The 17,156-nt window shown below is 39.2% G+C and overlaps 1 protein-coding gene and 1 long non-coding RNA gene across 2 annotated transcripts in view; both read left to right on the plus strand.

Moving 5' to 3' along the window:
- The window catches only part of LOC109147600, a 23,781-nt gene extending 11,029 nt beyond the window's left edge, over window positions 1–12,752 (plus strand). Inside the window, exon 3 of the long non-coding RNA XR_002048690.1 lies at window positions 12,563–12,752. This is a non-coding gene — a long non-coding RNA (uncharacterized LOC109147600). The remainder of the gene's footprint in view (window positions 1–12,562) is intronic.
- LOC109147596 (UDP-galactose/UDP-glucose transporter 3) lies at window positions 4,262–7,279 on the plus strand. Its single transcript, XM_019295213.1, has 7 exons — window positions 4,262–4,513; window positions 4,942–5,039; window positions 5,126–5,256; window positions 5,515–5,545; window positions 6,136–6,239; window positions 6,422–6,543; window positions 6,645–7,279. The coding sequence occupies exons 1-7, from the start codon at window positions 4,410–4,412 to the stop codon at window positions 7,051–7,053; spliced, it is 999 nt and encodes a 332-aa protein (XP_019150758.1). The 5' UTR covers window positions 4,262–4,409; the 3' UTR covers window positions 7,054–7,279.
- Window positions 12,753–17,156: the final 4,404 nt, after the last annotated feature.

The following is a 17,156-nucleotide window of genomic DNA, read 5'->3' on the forward strand; positions in this document are numbered from 1 at the left end:
ATGAAAAAACAAATGGAATGTTTACGAATTTGATCCTGTTTTGATTTTCTTATGGAATATAAACCAATTCAAATAGAATTTGGTCTTATTAAAATCAATTTAAAAGATTAATTTAAATTGTACTAAAAAAAATAATTTAAATTGTACTAAAATTTGATATTAAAATATTAAATTTAAAATTTAACCTTAATTATTATAACTAAGAAAGTTTTAGTGTTTTTTTTTTTCAATTCAAATTAGTTGCGAAATTGCAATTCTTTTTTTATTGATGAAATCATGTGTATCGAGAATAGAACAAAGTAGCCGACTGACAAGCAAGGCAAGCAATGACTAAAGCTAGAGGTTTGGAAAGGTAGAAGAATCCACCACATTATATGACATATTCTATAACATATTCTATAATTGCAGTTAACAGTTTATGTAAACATATTATTTGTCTGTAGTTAATATATTATGTGTCTGTAGTTATCATGTTGTGTCTTTAATTTATTTAAAGGCACATGATAGTTAACTGTGATCGTGTTTGGTAAAATAATTAGTCTATAAGATAATTTTGGCTTATTTGACTGCTATTAATTGTTTGACTTGATTAAAAAATCAATATTAATTGTTTGACTTGATTAAAAAAATCAATATAAGTGTTTGATTAATTAAATTTTTGTAACTTTAAAATGCTAAAATTCAAAAAGCTGCTCGGAAAACTTTTTCAATTAGTTTTTTGAGAAAAGAAATTATACCAAACAGCTATCAACTAACAGCTAATTTACCAAACACTTTTCTACAATCAGCTAATGTTATCAGCTACTTATACCTTCTAATTAATTCAAATTTGCTAATAGCTAACAACCATTTACCAAACAGGACCTGTATGTACATAATATGTCAACTGTAAACACATAATTTTTAGATCATAGTCTATTATACAAGATCGACCCTGGTCACAGTATAACAATTGGCCTAAAGGATAAAATATAGATGACACCTAAAATGCCAAATTATTAGTAGGGTACTAGGTTTTGTCGTTTTGACATTAGTTATATTGTGGACCACGATGCATATTGTTACCTGCACCCAGCACATCCATATTAACGGCGGATTCTTAAAGGAGCAAAATTTTTGAAGCAGCAGACTTCTTAAAGAAGAAGAAGAATTTTCGAAAATCACCCTTTCACTCTTCTCTAATCTAACGAAAAAAGAGAAATCTCCTCTTTAAAAAAAGAAAGAAAAAGAATTGTTAACAATTAAAACTCTGGTGTATGTGTGGAAATGTACCTTATGGGCAAATTATACCTTGGATCTCGGTCCACAATGCATTATGGTTTAGGCATTAAATATGCATTGCAGTTTTATTTCAACACAATTACAGTATCATTTTGATATAACTACAGTTTCGTTGGACAATATACACTCAAATATGTGAAATTGTTATTCATTTTCATTTTGTATACACTGCAGTTTCATTTCAACACAACCTACAGTTTCATTTCAATTCAATTGCAGTTTCATTTGATAATATAATAAAAATAATACGTGAGACACTGTCAGTTTTGATACACTATAGTTTTTATCGGTTTGGACCATGGTCCACAGTATAATAAGCATTCGGTTCAGTCGTTATACCGTGCACCACGGCGCACATAACAATGTGCACCATGCGCCTCCCAAAACGACGTTATTTTGTTGTGTGGGGAATGACGCGACAGAGTGTATGTGTATTTTGTTATAAAATTCCGTACATTCTGTTATAAAATTTTGTACGTTATGTACATTATGTTATACAATTTTGTACATTATGTTATACAATTCTGTACATTCGAAACATGAGATTTTTTTTAAAGAGTTAAGAGTTTATATGTATTGTGTATTATATATTATGTATTATGTTATATGTGTATTATCCTTTCAAAAAAGATTATGTGTATTTTGTTATAAAATTCTGTACATTCTGTTATATAATTCTGTACATTCGAAACATGTGAATTTTTTTTTAAAGAGTTAAGAGTTTATGTGTATTATGTTAAGAGTTTATGTATATTATATATTATGTTAGAATATGTGTATTATCCTTTCAAAAAAGACTATGTGTACTCTGTTATTAAATTTTGTACATTCTATTATACAATTCTGTACATTCGAAACATGATAATTTTTTTTAAACAGTTAATCGCAGACACGTAAAAATGTACAAAATGACATCATTTTGAGTCAGGATGCACAATGCATTGTGTGCCCTGGTGCACGGTATAATTTGCCCATTCGATTTTGGAACTTTGGAACAGTCGTTATATTATAGACCGCGGTGCATGTGCACCGCGGTAAAAAACGGCGCCGTTTCTTTAAGTAAAGAAACGGCCCGCCGTTAGAGTTAACGGAGTCCGCTTGTTTGGTGTATTAAACACCAACTGACACTATAGTATATCTAAACCGACACTGCAGTTATATCAAAATGATACTGTAGTTATAGTGAAATGAAACTGCCGTGTATATAAAATGAAACTGAATAACATTTCACATATTTGAGTGTATATTGTACAATGAAGCTGTAATTATATCAAAATGATCATGTAGTTGTGTTTTAATGAAACTATAGTGTATATAAAATAAAATTAAATAACATTTTCACATATTTGAGTCTATAAATATCGAATGAAACTATAGTTATATCGAAATGAAACTGTAGTTGTGTTGAACTGAAACTGCAGTGTATACAAAATGACACTGAATAACAGGGTTACTTTTTGTAAAAGGGTGCGAAACGGCGGAAACAACCACTGTTTATTTTCATTTAAAAAAAAAGATGCGCGGTGCATAATCAATTATGCACCGCTGTGCATAATATAATTTGGGAAAAAGTGTCAAATTAGCCCCCTAAGTCAAGTGGATAGTGCAATTGAATTCCCTCTAAGTAAAAAAAGCTTCATTTCAATCCCCTAAACCTGTAAAAAAGTTCAATTAAGTCCAAATTACCTGTTTAGCAGGTTAGTGCCTTCTAAAGCTGACATGTGTCTCTTTTTTTATTTTTTGTTTATTATTATTATTATTATTATTTTTTTTTTTTTATTCTTCATACAGCCACAGGCTGTAGAAAGCCAGTGGCTGTACTCATTCAAGGATAAGCTTCTACTCCAGCGCACATTTCCAGACCACCCCAACCAACATCTTCCAATCATCACTACCGCCGTCGGCGGAATCGCCACCTTTCTCCTTAACGCTCATTTCTCGACAAACTGATGGATTCGATTCTTCTGGGTCTACCCTTTAGCAGAATGGAGAGAGCCATTGTTGTTTGGTGAGACAACCATGGCTGTCAACAAAAATTCAAAAACTTTGAATTTTTTTTAGATGGCCATGGCTGTCTCAGACGGTCATGGCCGTCTTTTAGGATAACCGTGGCTACCAGATAGCCACGGCCACCATTTTTGACAGTCGTGGCTGTCGCCTGACAGCCAGGCTGACAAAAAAAATTCAAAAATTTTGAATTTTTTTTACAGGGCCATGGCTGTCTCAGATAGCCATGGCCGTCAAAAAACAAAAATTCAAAAATTCTGATTTTTTTTTTTTTACGGCCATGGCTGTCTCAGACAGCCATGGCCGTCTTTTAGGACAGCCGTGGCTGTCGCCGGATAGCCATGGCGGTCCTTGAATGAGTACAGCCACTGGCTTTCTACAGCCAGTGGCTGTACGAAGAATTAAAAAAAAATATAATAATAAAAATAATAATAATAATAATAATAAACAAAAAATAAAAAAGAGACACATGTCAGCATTAGAAGGCACTAACCTGCTAAACAGGTAATTTTGGACTTAATTGAATTTTTTTTACAAGTTTATGGGATTGAAATGAAGTTTTTTTTACTTAGGGGACTCAATTGCACTATTCGCTTAACTTAGGGGGGCAATTTGACACTTTTTCCTATAATTTGCCACTTTGGAAGGAACAGTTAAAATGGGCCTAAATTCATAGCCTTAATTGTAAGCAACATCAGGTCACTATTGGTGGGCCCAAATTGGGGACTATTAATTACTAAAGACCCATTTTCAGAGCTTAACAAGCCCATTATGGAGGTAAGCCCATTGGATTTGAATGAAAGCCCGTGACTTGTGGTTCGGGTTCAACTTCAACTTCGGGTTATTATTCAAGAATCAGTGTCACTCGGCCAATGAGACGCCAGCTTAAACTCACTCCACCCAATCAGGACCTTCCACGTGTGAAACCCGACGTAGCTTTGGACCACATCTTCTACATATATCGATACACAGCTGTACTGGCAGTTGAGGAAAAACCGAAAACTGATCCGATTTGCCTCAGTCCTCCGGCAAACCTTTGATTCTCTTTCTCCGGCGATCCGGTCTTACGTCATATAGCTGGGAAGTCTACGTTGGAAGAAGTAAATTGTTCCGGCGTCATTATGGAGGGTCACGCTTCCGGACTCCGCCGCGTCCTCGTCCTAGCTTTCTGCGTCGCCGGCATCTGGTCTGCTTATATCTACCAAGGCGTTCTTCAAGAGACTGTGTAATTCTTCTCTCTCTTTTATAATTTCTAATTTTACTTTGAATCTTCATTTGCTTAGTTTTGCAAATGATCAATACTTTATCCGTGAAACTCTTTTGATCTCCATCTATAAGGTTTTCCATCGTTGAGCTAGTTTTTATATGTATATTAATATTTTGGAGAACTTGGTGAAATATATGAGAAATGTTAGGAACTTTTCCAGGTTTATATTTTCCATTCTGCAAATTGAAGAAATTAATGAATATCTGACTTTAATATTGTTTCCACAGGTTTTCGTTGTACCGTGTTGTTACTTTTACTTTATATATTTAAAATTCAGTTTTTTCCCCCATATATGATGTATGTCATGGTTAGCTTACGTATGCTGATATGCAATCTGTTGTAATGTGCATTTGTTGTGAGCTACTAACGTCTTTTTTGGTGTATAGTTCAACGAAGCGATTTGGTCCAGAAAAAAAGAGGTTCGAACATTTGGCTTTCTTGAACCTGGCGCAAAATGTGGTTTGCTTGATATGGTCTTTTTTGAGTAAGCTTCTTATGATGATGTAGTGTTGTATTTTTTATGTCACTTCTCTCTCAGTTTTGTGATGGATTCAGTGTGATTTTATGCAGTGATTAAGATTTGGTCTAATGGGAGCAGTGGTGGTGCTCCTTGGTGGAGCTACTGGAGTGCCGGCATTACAAATACTATTGGTCCAGCAATGGGGATTGAAGCCCTAAAGTACATCAGTTACCCTGCACAGGCATGATCAGCTTCTTATCATTTGTATTCTTCTGTTTTAAGCTTTGTTATGAGTTATTAAGAGAGTTGTTCTGAAATTCCTATTAACTCTGATCTATGTTTGATTCAATAAAAGTGATGTTTGCTAAATCTTATTGGGCTTCACAAGTAATACCACATACCATAAGGAGTTCAAGCACATATAGAAGTGTTTTTCTGAACTGAGTTTTTTGACTTCAATAATCCTATGCACTAACAGACATTGCTTTCAAATTTTTAGGTTCTGGCAAAATCCTCAAAAATGATTCCTGGTGAGCTACTCTTACCATAGAAGAGTTATAGTAGTATTCTTGGATACTTTTGCTGCTTGGAATAAAATGTTAGGTGTTATTTATAATCTGCTGTTGTCAATAATGTGTACTGTAAATAATGTCAAGTGAGGCCCAAAATGTTTGGCCTTCATTTGGCTTCAACTAAAATTTCCAAGGCTCAAATTCAATGCTTTGCTTTTTCTGTAATATGACAGCACATCATTTCTGTCTTTTAATAAATTAAAGCATTAGCTAAGCTACCATAAAGAAATGGATAATAAAAGGAAGAACTTTATATGAAAAATAAAATAAAATAAATCTAAGATCAGGTAGCATGTAATTTCTAAAAGTACCACTTATGTTGTACTTCATAGTTAATTGTTTTAGTAGGAAACAGGTAGAGAGTACCATGCCACCATGGAATGGCATATAGCTAAGAAAGCTTTGTTTTAATTCTGTAGCTTATCTTTTCTTTATTTTTTTTTCTTTTTTGTTGCCTGAAACTAAAATTCATTTCTGATGGTGATACATCATTGTTATGGTATGTCTTGTATCCTTAAGTTGACAAGTTCTTTACATTCTTTTTGCAGTAATGCTAATGGGTACACTAGTATATGGCATAAGATATACCTTTCCTGAGTATATCTGTACTCTACTTGTTGCTGGAGGAGTATCAGCCTTTGCACTTGCAAAGGTAACATTTGACTCCACAGGAGTATAGCATGCTGTTGCTCCTTTATCCTCCTCTTTGTATTCCGATTTAGTTCTTTTCATTTCCTTGTGGTTTTCCATGCTCATTATAGAAGCTCTGAGATCAGGCAATATGCTTTTTGCTCCATGTTGCTGAACTTAGTCATTATTTTTAATTGATTCCAGACCAGCTCAAAAACCATAAGCAAGCTGGCACACCCAAATGCTCCACTTGGATATGGACTGTGTTTCCTGAACCTTGCATTTGATGGATTCACCAATGCTACTCAGGATTCTATTACAGTAAGGTTAGATAGATATCTTATATCCGATGGTTTTGTTTTGTTGATGAATCTTCTGCAACTGCCACTGTGTATGTGCAATTACTAATCCCATTCATGTTCCTCAGGTACCCTAAGACGAGTGCGTGGGATATAATGTTGGGAATGAATCTATGGGGCACAATATACAACATGATCTTCATGTTTGGGTGGACTCATGCGAGTGGATATGAAGCTGTTCAGTTCTGTAAGCAGCACCCAGAGGCAGCGTGGGACATTCTTATGTATTGCCTATGCGGAGCCGTGGGACAGAATTTCATTTTCCTAACCATTAGTCGATTTGGTTCTCTAACTAACACGACCATTACAACAACGCGCAAGTTTGTTAGCATAGTTGTTTCCTCTTTGCTGAGCGGCAACCCCCTGTCCAGGAAGCAATGGGGAAGCGTTGCAATGGTGTTCTCAGGACTGTCATACCAGATTTACTTGAAGTGGATGAGACGGCAGAAGTTGCAAAAGAAAAGAAAGTCTACATGAATGCGCTATTTGATGATGTTCCTTTCTTTTTTGTAGCTCTTTCCCTTCACTTCTGGGATTATGTAGGCGTGTAACTAGAGTCCCCACAATAGTGTTTGCTGTAGTTGAGCGGAATTATTATTCAAATATATATAGGTCATTTGGTAACCATGATTATGGATGGTGTATAATTCATAATTTTGGGACATAAAACAATGAAAATTTTAGATGTTGATGTTATTATGTATTATGGTGTGTACCAAAAAAGCCAAGGACTGACAACTTGTAACAATCATATTAAATATAATATTTTTAATTAAAATAAATAATACTTTTTATAAATTTATAAACAAAATATATATGTTTTAACTAAAAATATTAAAATATATCAAAACAAAAGGATTAAGATATTTTTAGGAGTTAATTCCAGCAATGGTCCTTTGACTATTGCGATTTTTCAAAATTGCTCCTTGTATTTTAATTTGGACAAAATAAACTCTTGACTATTATATTTGTTCCAGCATTAGTCCTTCCGTTAAAAATCAGTTAGTTAGATGTTAATTTAGAGGCTAAAATGGTATTTTCCTTGGCTAGTTCTCTCTCCTTCCTCCCTTGTCCAACCAGCAGTCCTAGGCTTCTTCTCCTACGATCTTCCCCTCCTTAAACCAAACAGCCTTCCGCCCATTAAAAAAATACTATACCTTGCCAAAAGGCCACTAATCTGTGTAGAGCTGCTATCCTGTCTCCAGGTGTCACACACACACACACACACACACACACACACACACACACACAGAGATTTTGAATCCGGTGCACCCCCCTATTTAGGTGTGTTTGTGAGTTGTAATCTGGGCCCTTCGTTATAATCTTTTAACGATACGGATGAATATTTTTATTTAGGCGTGTGTTCTCCTTATTAATAAGCTGAGGGGGTATTGTTGTCTTTTGCACTGGGTCCATTTATGTTAAGCCCTTGATTCGCGCGTGGGTGGTGTCGTGTCACACATTAAATTAGGGGTCTTGTCCGTTTCTCTCACTTTGCCGTCGTTTCAAAGGAGTAGCTTCATCGTGAAGGGTCTTCATCATTCGCGTAGACGAGGGGGTTTGTCGCAGGTTCTTCTCCAGTCGAGGCGGGTGTGTATTGCTTGTACCGGCGTTGGTGATGGCAGGGTCGAGGTCGAGGAGTGCGAAGCGGCGTAGGGGTGTCGGGCCCGTTCCTATTCCAGGTATTAACCTTTTATACTTGTTTTTTCGGTTGATCGTATGTTTTTTTTTTTCGTTTCGTGCTTATCTTCTTGTGTTTCTTGGCTATGGAGTAGTGCGTGTCTGGTGTGGGGGTGTGGGGGTGTGGGTTTACTGATTTGGGGTTTGTTGGGGTTCCGGGTTGGGTGTTCGGGTTCTTTGTTTTTTTTTTTCCTGTAATTTCTGATGTGGGTTTTGTGGGTTTCTCATTTGGGTGATGTGTGAGGGTCCTGGTGGATGGGGTATCGGCCGGTACGGGGAGGGGGGGGGTGGTTTTTTTTTGGGGGGGGGGGGGGGGGGGGGGGGTTTGTGGTGATGGGGGGCCGGGTACGGGTCGTATGGTCTATCTCAGGGTTGGTATGGGTGTGTGTGTGGGGGGGGGGGGGTTTGTTGGTGGTTCAGTTCACCGCTCTATAGGGGTGGGGGTGGTGGGTTGTATGAGTATTTGCATGTGTCGGGGGTGGGGGGTGGGGGGGGGGGGGGTGGTCAGCCTATTTCGTTGTTTGTGGAGGGGGGTGGTGGCCGGACTGGTGATGCCCATGGATGGGGGGTCGGGGATTGCGGTGTTCATGGTGTTTTTGGCCGGGGTTACGGTGGGCATTTTGGTATTTGTTATTATTGTTTTTTTAATTTGTTGGGGGGGGGGGGGGGGGGGGGGGGGTGTTGTGGGGTTCATGGTTTGTGCGGGTTGGGATTGCAACTATGTGCGTATTATTTTTTGTTGGAACTTGGAATTACTGTTGAATGCATCATTACTTCTATTTGTTCACTTCCAGCATGCGTAGATATAGCTCTACCCATATATTTTTCGACATTGTTGGTATATTAGTTTCAGTCCACAAAAAAAAAAGAGTAAAATTTTAAGGTTATTATTCTGTTTATTGTAATCAACTTTTGTTACGTGTGTATGTCCGTGTTTAAGGTGGGTTTAGGGTGTAGAATTTTTTCATTTTTATCGAAAATTGAAAACGGATTCTAATACCCCTAGTTTTATCTTGGTTTAGTACAGTCTTGGTATGGTGTCATCCCATGCTATAATGATAATGGATTACTCACAGTATCATTATAAACATGGTGTGTGCGTTTTAGGGTGTCACCTTGTGCATATTCTTCTTTTATGGATTTTTGACATTACTGTTGAGGTGGTCATTTCGTGTTTGTATGGTGGTGGTGGATTAGACCATTTTTTGTGTTTATGTGTATGGGATGCTGCGTGTTGTGGAGGCGCAGTGGTCTTTGTTTGTTTGTTTTTTTTTTTTTTTTTTTTTTTTTTTTTTTTTTTTTTTTTTTTTTTTGGTGGTGTGTGCGTTTGCAGTTTAGTGGGTGCATGTGTGGTATTCGTTGAGTTTTGGTGGGGATTGTGGGTGTTTCTTGTTGGGAGCTAACAGGATTTAGGTTTCTTTGGGTGTTTATGTGGTTGTGGTTTATGTCGTGTTGGTATGTGCGTTTGCAGGTTAGTGGGTGCATGGGGGTAGAATCCGAAGAATTCTGGTGTCAGTTTTGCTCGAGACTGCTGCGCCCGGTGTTGCGGCAGATGTGGTGACAGATTTGCCTGAGACTGATGCGGGTGAAATACCAACTGAGCCGGCACGTCAACCCCCGGATTCGGATGATTCGGATGTCCAGCCCGACGAAGTCGACCATGGTTTATTTCCTCCATTGAAGATCCGTGCTTCGCCCACGCATCTCGTGAAACCAATGAAGCGATTCGGTGCTCGCCAACGGAAAGCCGTTTATGAGCTGGGTTTGGGGGCACTGTTCAACCTTGATATGCATGACATTCCGAAACCGCTAGCTAGGTGGCTGCTTTAAAACTTTGATCCGGATGAGATGTGTTTGCGTGTGGAGAATGGGGCTATTATTCGGGTTACGGAGGCAGATGTGCATCTGGTGTTAGGTCTGCCCGCCGGTGAGATTGTTATTTTCAAAAGGGCTAAAGACGATATCAGCGACGCCCTTAAGGAATGGCGTTGGAAGTTCGAGAAGGTCAATCATGCTGTTACACTGCCTATGATTGCCACTAAGATCAAGACCCAACTTGAGGGCGATGTGTGGTTCAAGAGAAACTTTGCGATGCTGGCAATCAGTATATTGGCTTCTCCCATGATGAATGGATATGCAAATCAGCGGGTGTATCACCACTTGGAGGACGTGGATGAGGTTAAGAACCTTAATTGGTGCAAGTTCGTTATTGAGTGTTTGGTTCATCGGCGGAGGAATTGGTTCAAGAATACCAACCAGCCGTTCTCGGGCCCTACTGTTTTCTTGTTGGTATGTTATAATTCTTGTTTGTGTTTTATTTGTTTTTGGTGCGTATCAATGACTCCTCTCCGGTCTTGCAGCTGCTGTATGTGGATAGACTTGTACACGGAGAGAGGGTTGTGCCTCGTGCGATGCCAGCATGTCGGGGGGGGGGGGTGGTCCACTAGGCTTTTAAAGGCCCGAGAACTAGATGAGTTCAGGTGTGGCGGGTTTGGACGGGGTGAGGTGGTTGGACCGTTCATTTCGCAGGTATTATTAGTGCAGTCACTTTTATGCTGTTTACGTGTCTTGTTTAATTAAAGATTATCCTTAGATGTGTGTTTTATCATTGTGTTGGGGGTAGGATCACGATGAAGAGGGTGGTCTCAATGAACATGACGTTCCTGCTCCTGAAAAGGTAATTGTTTCATCTTTTGGAAAAGGGGTTTATTTCGGGGGTGGACGGGTGTACCGTGATTTTTGGGTGTTCGGTGTGTGCGGTCCGTACGTGTTTGCGAGTCAGTTTGTGCGTACAGAGCTGCCAGTTAGTGCATAATGCTTTTATGTATGGTGTGGGGGGGGGGGGGTGGGGTGTTGTGATGGTCATGCTTTTTGGTGTTGTGTTTCTGTTTGTTTTTATAATGGATAATCTTTCCAGAGAGGGGGGGGGGGGGGGGTGGTTTGCTGGTGTTATTGTTTCATTATTTTTTCCAAGTATGCCATGCGTGTAATTGATTTGGGGGGGGGGGGGGGGGGGGGTGATGAAGTATTCTGTGTTTGAAGCTTTATGTAATATCCGTTTCTGTGTATAGAACCTTCGATTGGGTTTATAGCTTGTAATTCTTGTGTTTGCTATTCCGTGTGGGGGGGTAGGTTTTGGGCATGCTATTGATGTGCTTAAATGGGGTGGGGTGGGGGGGGGGGGGTGTGTGTTTTTGGTCCGTAGTGACCTTTCCTTTTTTTTTTTTTTTTTTTTTTTTTTTTTTTTTTTTTTTTTTTTTGGGTGTTGTGTGATGAGGTTGGCATGCGTCCGTGGTTTATTTGTTGTGTGGTAATACCATTCGTTTTTACAAGTGTGCTATATGCGCATGGGGCAGGAGGTGAATGCAGTACAGCATGACCGTGGTTTTTATATTGTCAGTATGGGTTTGTGCGTGACTAGCCATTACTTTGTGCATGTTAGGTTTGTCCAGATGGGGCGTTGGGGGGGAGGGGGGTGGGGGTGGGTGGTGGTCATGCTATTAATGTGCTATCCTTGTTCGAGGGGTGTGTCATTGTTCCGTATTGTTTTTTTTTTTTTTTTTTTTTTTTTTTTTTTTGTTGTTGTTGTTGTAATGATGTTGGTTCGGTGCAGGTAATGTTGTTTGTTTTTGTTTTATTATTTGGACGAGCATGTGTGTGCGTACAGGGGGTGGGGGGGTGGGGTGAATACGTTATAGTATAAGCATGTGTGCCTTCTCTTATTATTGGATGTTGGCATGCCGTGTGCGTGTGGGGGGGGGGGGGGGGGTATAGTGGTTGGTGCATTGTCGCACAATCTCCATTTTGTGTATTGATGCAGACTGTGGTCGAGATTTATGCTAAAAAGGCCGATGCTGTAGCTGCAGCTCTTGACGATTTGGTGCTCTTTATGGACCACCATGATGACCACCCAGGACCGACGGAGGGCTTTCTTAGAGTTGTTGCAGGTGCTTGGAGGATAATCTTGCTGGCTGATCAATTTGGTTCCACCAGTGGTGCACCGTCTGGTGGTCTGGGAGGGGCTGGTGCGCTGAGCGGTGATGATATCTGGGACAACCCGGAGAACTTTGAGACGGTCGATGCGGTTGTTAGTGCCGTTCAGTAGAAGTCTACTGTCGATGAAGTCCCACCATCTGATGCGGGGTTAGACCAGCAGGATCCCGTCGGGCAGCAGGCAGATGTTGCGGGGGATGCGGGTCAGTGCGTTGAGACTGCCGGTGATGCTCCGACTGAGGCGGGGGATGGAGGGGGTATGCCCGATTAGGGGTGGAAATAGGCCAGGCCGAGCCAGGCTTTTAAAATTTAGGCCTGGGCCTGTTAGGAAAAGCTAAGGCTTGAGCCTGGGCCTGGGCCTGTATGTAGGTTTTTTTTTAGGCTCAAGCCTGAGCCTGCAGTTGGCCTAGCCTGGCCTGAAGCCTTTTTAAAAGCCTATTTACTAAATAGGCTTTTAAAAAGGCTCCAAAGTAGGTTCTAAATAGGCTTTGGGCCTATTTAAATAGGCTCAAATAGGGGTGTAAATGAGCCGAGCTGCTCGCGAGTCGCTCGTGAGCGGTTCGGTTAACGCTCGACTCGAACTCGGTTAAAATCGAGCTCGGCTCGAGCTCGAGCAGCTCGTGGATTAAACGAGCATGAGCCGAGCTTAGGTATTGTAGGCTCGCGGCTCGACGAGCCGTTCGCGAGCCTTATAATATATTATATAATATATAATATGTAATATAATTATATTATATTTAGTATATAAAAATAATAATTAGGGGAGTGAAATTAAAATACTTTAATAATTATGTATGGATAAAAGTCATAAAACAAAGTAGTTTAAGTTTTGAATCAAACAGGTCAAATTTGATATCAAAATTGACCTCAAATTCGAGCATAAACTCGAGCTCGAACAATCGAGCTGCTCGAGCTCGAGCTTGAGCATCAATTCACGAGCTCGAGCTCGAGCTCGAGAAGTGCTATCATTAACGAGCACGAGCATGAGCCTACCCAGGCTCGGGCTCGGCTCGGCTCGTTTAGGCTCAAAGCCTATTTAAAGCCTTTTAATATATATACGTGTAAAAAATAATCATATTATTAAATTAAAATTAACCAATAATCATAAATGACAAAACCAAGTTCATACTTTATAATAAAATGTCTAACAACAGAAGTTTAATTAGGAGTTCATAATACAAAAATCGTACTAAGTTTGATAACTTCAAATCATAAATCCTCAATACAAACATGAAACATTAAACATAATAACAACAATAGTATTAAAACATAAAATGAAATAAGTCATGGCTTCAACATAATCTCCTCTTGTCCAGAATCTCCCTACACAATGAAAAAATTGAGAATAAATAATAAAGTCCATTACAAGTTCAAGTGTTCATAATTCATAAATCAAAATATTAAAGTAACAAGTAGTAATATAAAATACACAATTTTATAATTTTACTTGCACAGTACAAAATTTTATAATTTTACTTGCACATTACTGCTTCTAATATATATATATATAAACAATACTTGCAGTAAACATGAAACCTAAATTATTACTGCTTTATATATATATATATATATATATATATATATATATATATATATATATAAACAACACAAAATTAAAAATTTATATGTATATTAACACTCAGGCAGTAAACAGTAATATGTATACAGACTACAGTATAGTTCATTCGCATAATAAGCATAAACACACTCAGGCAGCCAGTAAGTTCACCCAGTATATATACTATATTAAGAAAATAAGAAGACTACACTAAACAGTTTATATTACTAATCAGTTTATTACTAAATAGAAGTGCAGAACTAATCAGTTAAATAATACTAAACAGAAGTACAGAACAAAATTACTGATAATTGGTAAACAATACTCCCTTTCAAAAAAAAAAAACCCAAAATTAAACACACAGAGCAGATTTATAAACAATACTCCGTACTCCGTAAGTTCATACACAGAGCAGATTTAATTTATAAACAAATTAAACACAAAATCATTACTTCTTTTATATATATAAAAACAACACAAAATTATTACGGCTTTCAAAAGCCCATCTGAACACTCAGGCAGCCATAAATCTGCTCTAACCTCTAAGAGCATTCGCATAAACATATTCACAGCCTCGCAGGCAATACTTCTTCACTGCCCGATGCTGTAAGTAAGGTTGTTCGCTGTCATAGGAAAAGGAGGCGGTATTAGTTTTGGAGTGGGTGGTCCAGTATGTTTTTGGGTTGGACTTTTTTTTGCTAGTAGGGGTCGGGGTTTGATGTGTATTTTGATGGCATGGATGGTTTGCAGTTGTATCGGTGACATGTTGGTAACTATGTATATTTTTTGGTACTGCACGGTGTGTATGCGGGTGCAGTATGGTTGGTGTTATGCGTACATGTGATGTCTACTTACATGTTTTTATTATTGCGTTCTTTCCTTCGGTGTCCAATTAGGTATGGTGTTTTGTATATATGGGGGAGTTTGTATGACTGGTTTTTTCATTTATTAGGATGATGCATTCCGCCCATCGTTCAGTCTTGGGTTGTCTCAGCAATTTTCGTGTGTGGGTGATGGTTTGTCGCAGGATCTGCCTTCCCAATGTTGGGATGTGGTGGACGCGATTGTTCGTGAGTATAACGCACACTCAACGAATGTAATGCCTCGGGGGTGCTCTTTGGCCCCATGTGATCCAGTAAGTGTGCTTGGATATGTTCCGATCCTTTTAAAATATATTTAATATTTGGTTTGTGCGTATACCAGTGGGGTTTACCCAGCATCATTTATCTTTTTATTTTGTGGCGGTAGGTTGGTGCTCCCGGCACTCTTTCGCCTGGTGCTCATGTTACCGGTTCTTTGTGCGATGATGTTCGCGGACGAGCTTTTACAAAACGTCTTCGTCGAGGGGGGGGGGGGGGGGGGTTAATGTTGATGCCGTCACCCTATTCACCCCTGATGAGGTATGTTGTGTAATGGCGTTTACATTTCTCCAATATATGTTATTCTATGTGGAACTATTATTTTTTTGTTACACATTGCGGTGTTGGGGGATCGGTTTGCTGTGCAGCGTATTCGTCTAGGGACGCGGCCTGGTAGCTCCATAGCTGATTATGAACGGTGTCGTGCACCAACAAAGCAGTCCCGTCAGCCGTTAAATAATGTTCGCGCGTTGAGGACTCTTGACTTGAATTCGTACGAACATCGGACACGCTCACGTGCTGTACACGCTGAACATGCGCAGGGACCTGGTGCGCAAGATGTTTACGATTGGATTGCTAGATCGGGGCGTGCTGACATGTATTTCCGTTGTGATAACTTCAGTTTTTATTTCCTATTTTACGTGTGATATGATTTTCCTTATTCTGTTGGGGTTTTATAAACAGGGAAGAGGTGTTGTTTCTTTGGTGTGGTCGGTCAGCACGTCGGGTTGAGTTTGTCTCTCTGGTGGAAGGTAATGAAGTGTTAGTGGGCATATTAAACGCGTGGACTTGTGTGTTATCTTATAGGGAAATGTCAAAGGTTGCTGGTGAACCGTCTAGGCTTTTCGTCTCCACGATGACTACGGTTTGTCTCTAATTGTCATTTTTTGATCTATTCATTTTCCATGTTCCGGTGTTTAGATTTTGGGTGGTTTTTTAACATTGTAGTTGTACACTGTGGTTGATGTTTCGGCTCCTCGTGGAAGTCGTTTACAGATAGCATGCAGGACGAGTTGAAGTTGTCGCCTTATAATTCATGGGATGATATAGACATGGTTCGTTAACTTTTGTGTCCATTTAGTGAATGCGCATCTGCCATCCTTTATTTTTTAAAATGGGTTTTGTTGCATTTCTTTGTGCTGCAGTTTTTTTTCCCCATACTTCAGGCGCAGCACTACTATGTCGTTTTAGTGGATTTCAGGCGTATGCGGTTTGACGTCATTGATAATTCCTCCGCGGATGATCCGTCACTCAACAAATATGGTCATACCCTAACGGTGTTGGTAGGTGCAGTCGGTGCATATGTTCTTTTTATTTGTTGTATACCTTCATTTTTTTTTTGTTTGGGTTCCCGCAGTAATACATGCTTTCGTTGTTTGCGTTTTAAATGTTTGGGGGTTTTTTTGTAGCATGATTTGCTGACCGTTTTCTTTGAGGATGTGGGGGTGATCGCATTGTATATGAAGGCTTCAAAATTGGTGCCTCGTAGAGTTCGTTTACCGTGGCGAGATGCAAAGAACAAAGTCGATTGCGGTGTGTTTGCCATGCGTCACATGGAGTGTTATGTTGGGCAGGCGTATTCTACATGGGATTGCGGGCTACGTAGGGGTGATGCGCGTGCCTTAATAGAATTACGCGTCAGGTACATGTTCGATATTTTGTTGTTCCAACGCAACACGCATAGAGCCGCAAATGTCGCCCGTGTTAAGAGCTCGATTGCTGCGGGCCGTTGAAGGGCGCTCGTTTGTTTCAATTTTTTTTTTTCATCATTTCGGATTTCCTAATAATGTGGTGTTAGACGCCTGTCCCCATTTCCCTGTTGTGTGGTGTTTTTTTTTGGATTTCCACGTAAACATTTCCGTATTAATGATGTTCGTTCATGTTGCATTTATTTTTCTAGCGGATGCGCCAATATCGGTATACATGCACATGCCTACAATAAGAATACGCACCGACTTTTACGTTTTTTTTTTTTTTTTTTTTTTTAAATCTCCCCAATTTGCGGCACTACGCAAATACTAATCCGCCATGCATTTGTTTGATTAGTTAACCAATGGGACCCGACGCTTTCAGATGATGACCATATCAGTCTATTAATACTTTCGAAAACTCATTGTTTACGCACATGCGTAATTTACAGTCACGCACTGGGTTTTTTTTTTTTTTTTTTTTTTTTTTTTTGTTTTCCCGTTTATCTTTTTTTTTTTTTT

This window comes from Ipomoea nil, unplaced genomic scaffold (assembly GCF_001879475.1).
Source record: "Ipomoea nil cultivar Tokyo-kokei standard unplaced genomic scaffold, Asagao_1.1 scaffold2014, whole genome shotgun sequence".
NCBI lineage: Eukaryota > Viridiplantae > Streptophyta > Magnoliopsida > Solanales > Convolvulaceae > Ipomoea > Ipomoea nil.

Excerpts from the sequence above, each read along its gene's own strand:
- LOC109147596 (XM_019295213.1), top strand. The coding sequence starts at position 4,410 with ATGGAGGGTCACGCTTCCGGACTCCGCCGCGTCCTCGTCCTAGCTTTC. Across the intron at positions 5,040-5,125 it reads CTTGATATGGTCTTTTTTGA|TGATTAAGATTTGGTCTAAT; the intron begins GTAAGCTTCTTA and ends GATTTTATGCAG. Across the intron at positions 5,257-5,514 it reads ACATCAGTTACCCTGCACAG|GTTCTGGCAAAATCCTCAAA; the intron begins GCATGATCAGCT and ends TCAAATTTTTAG.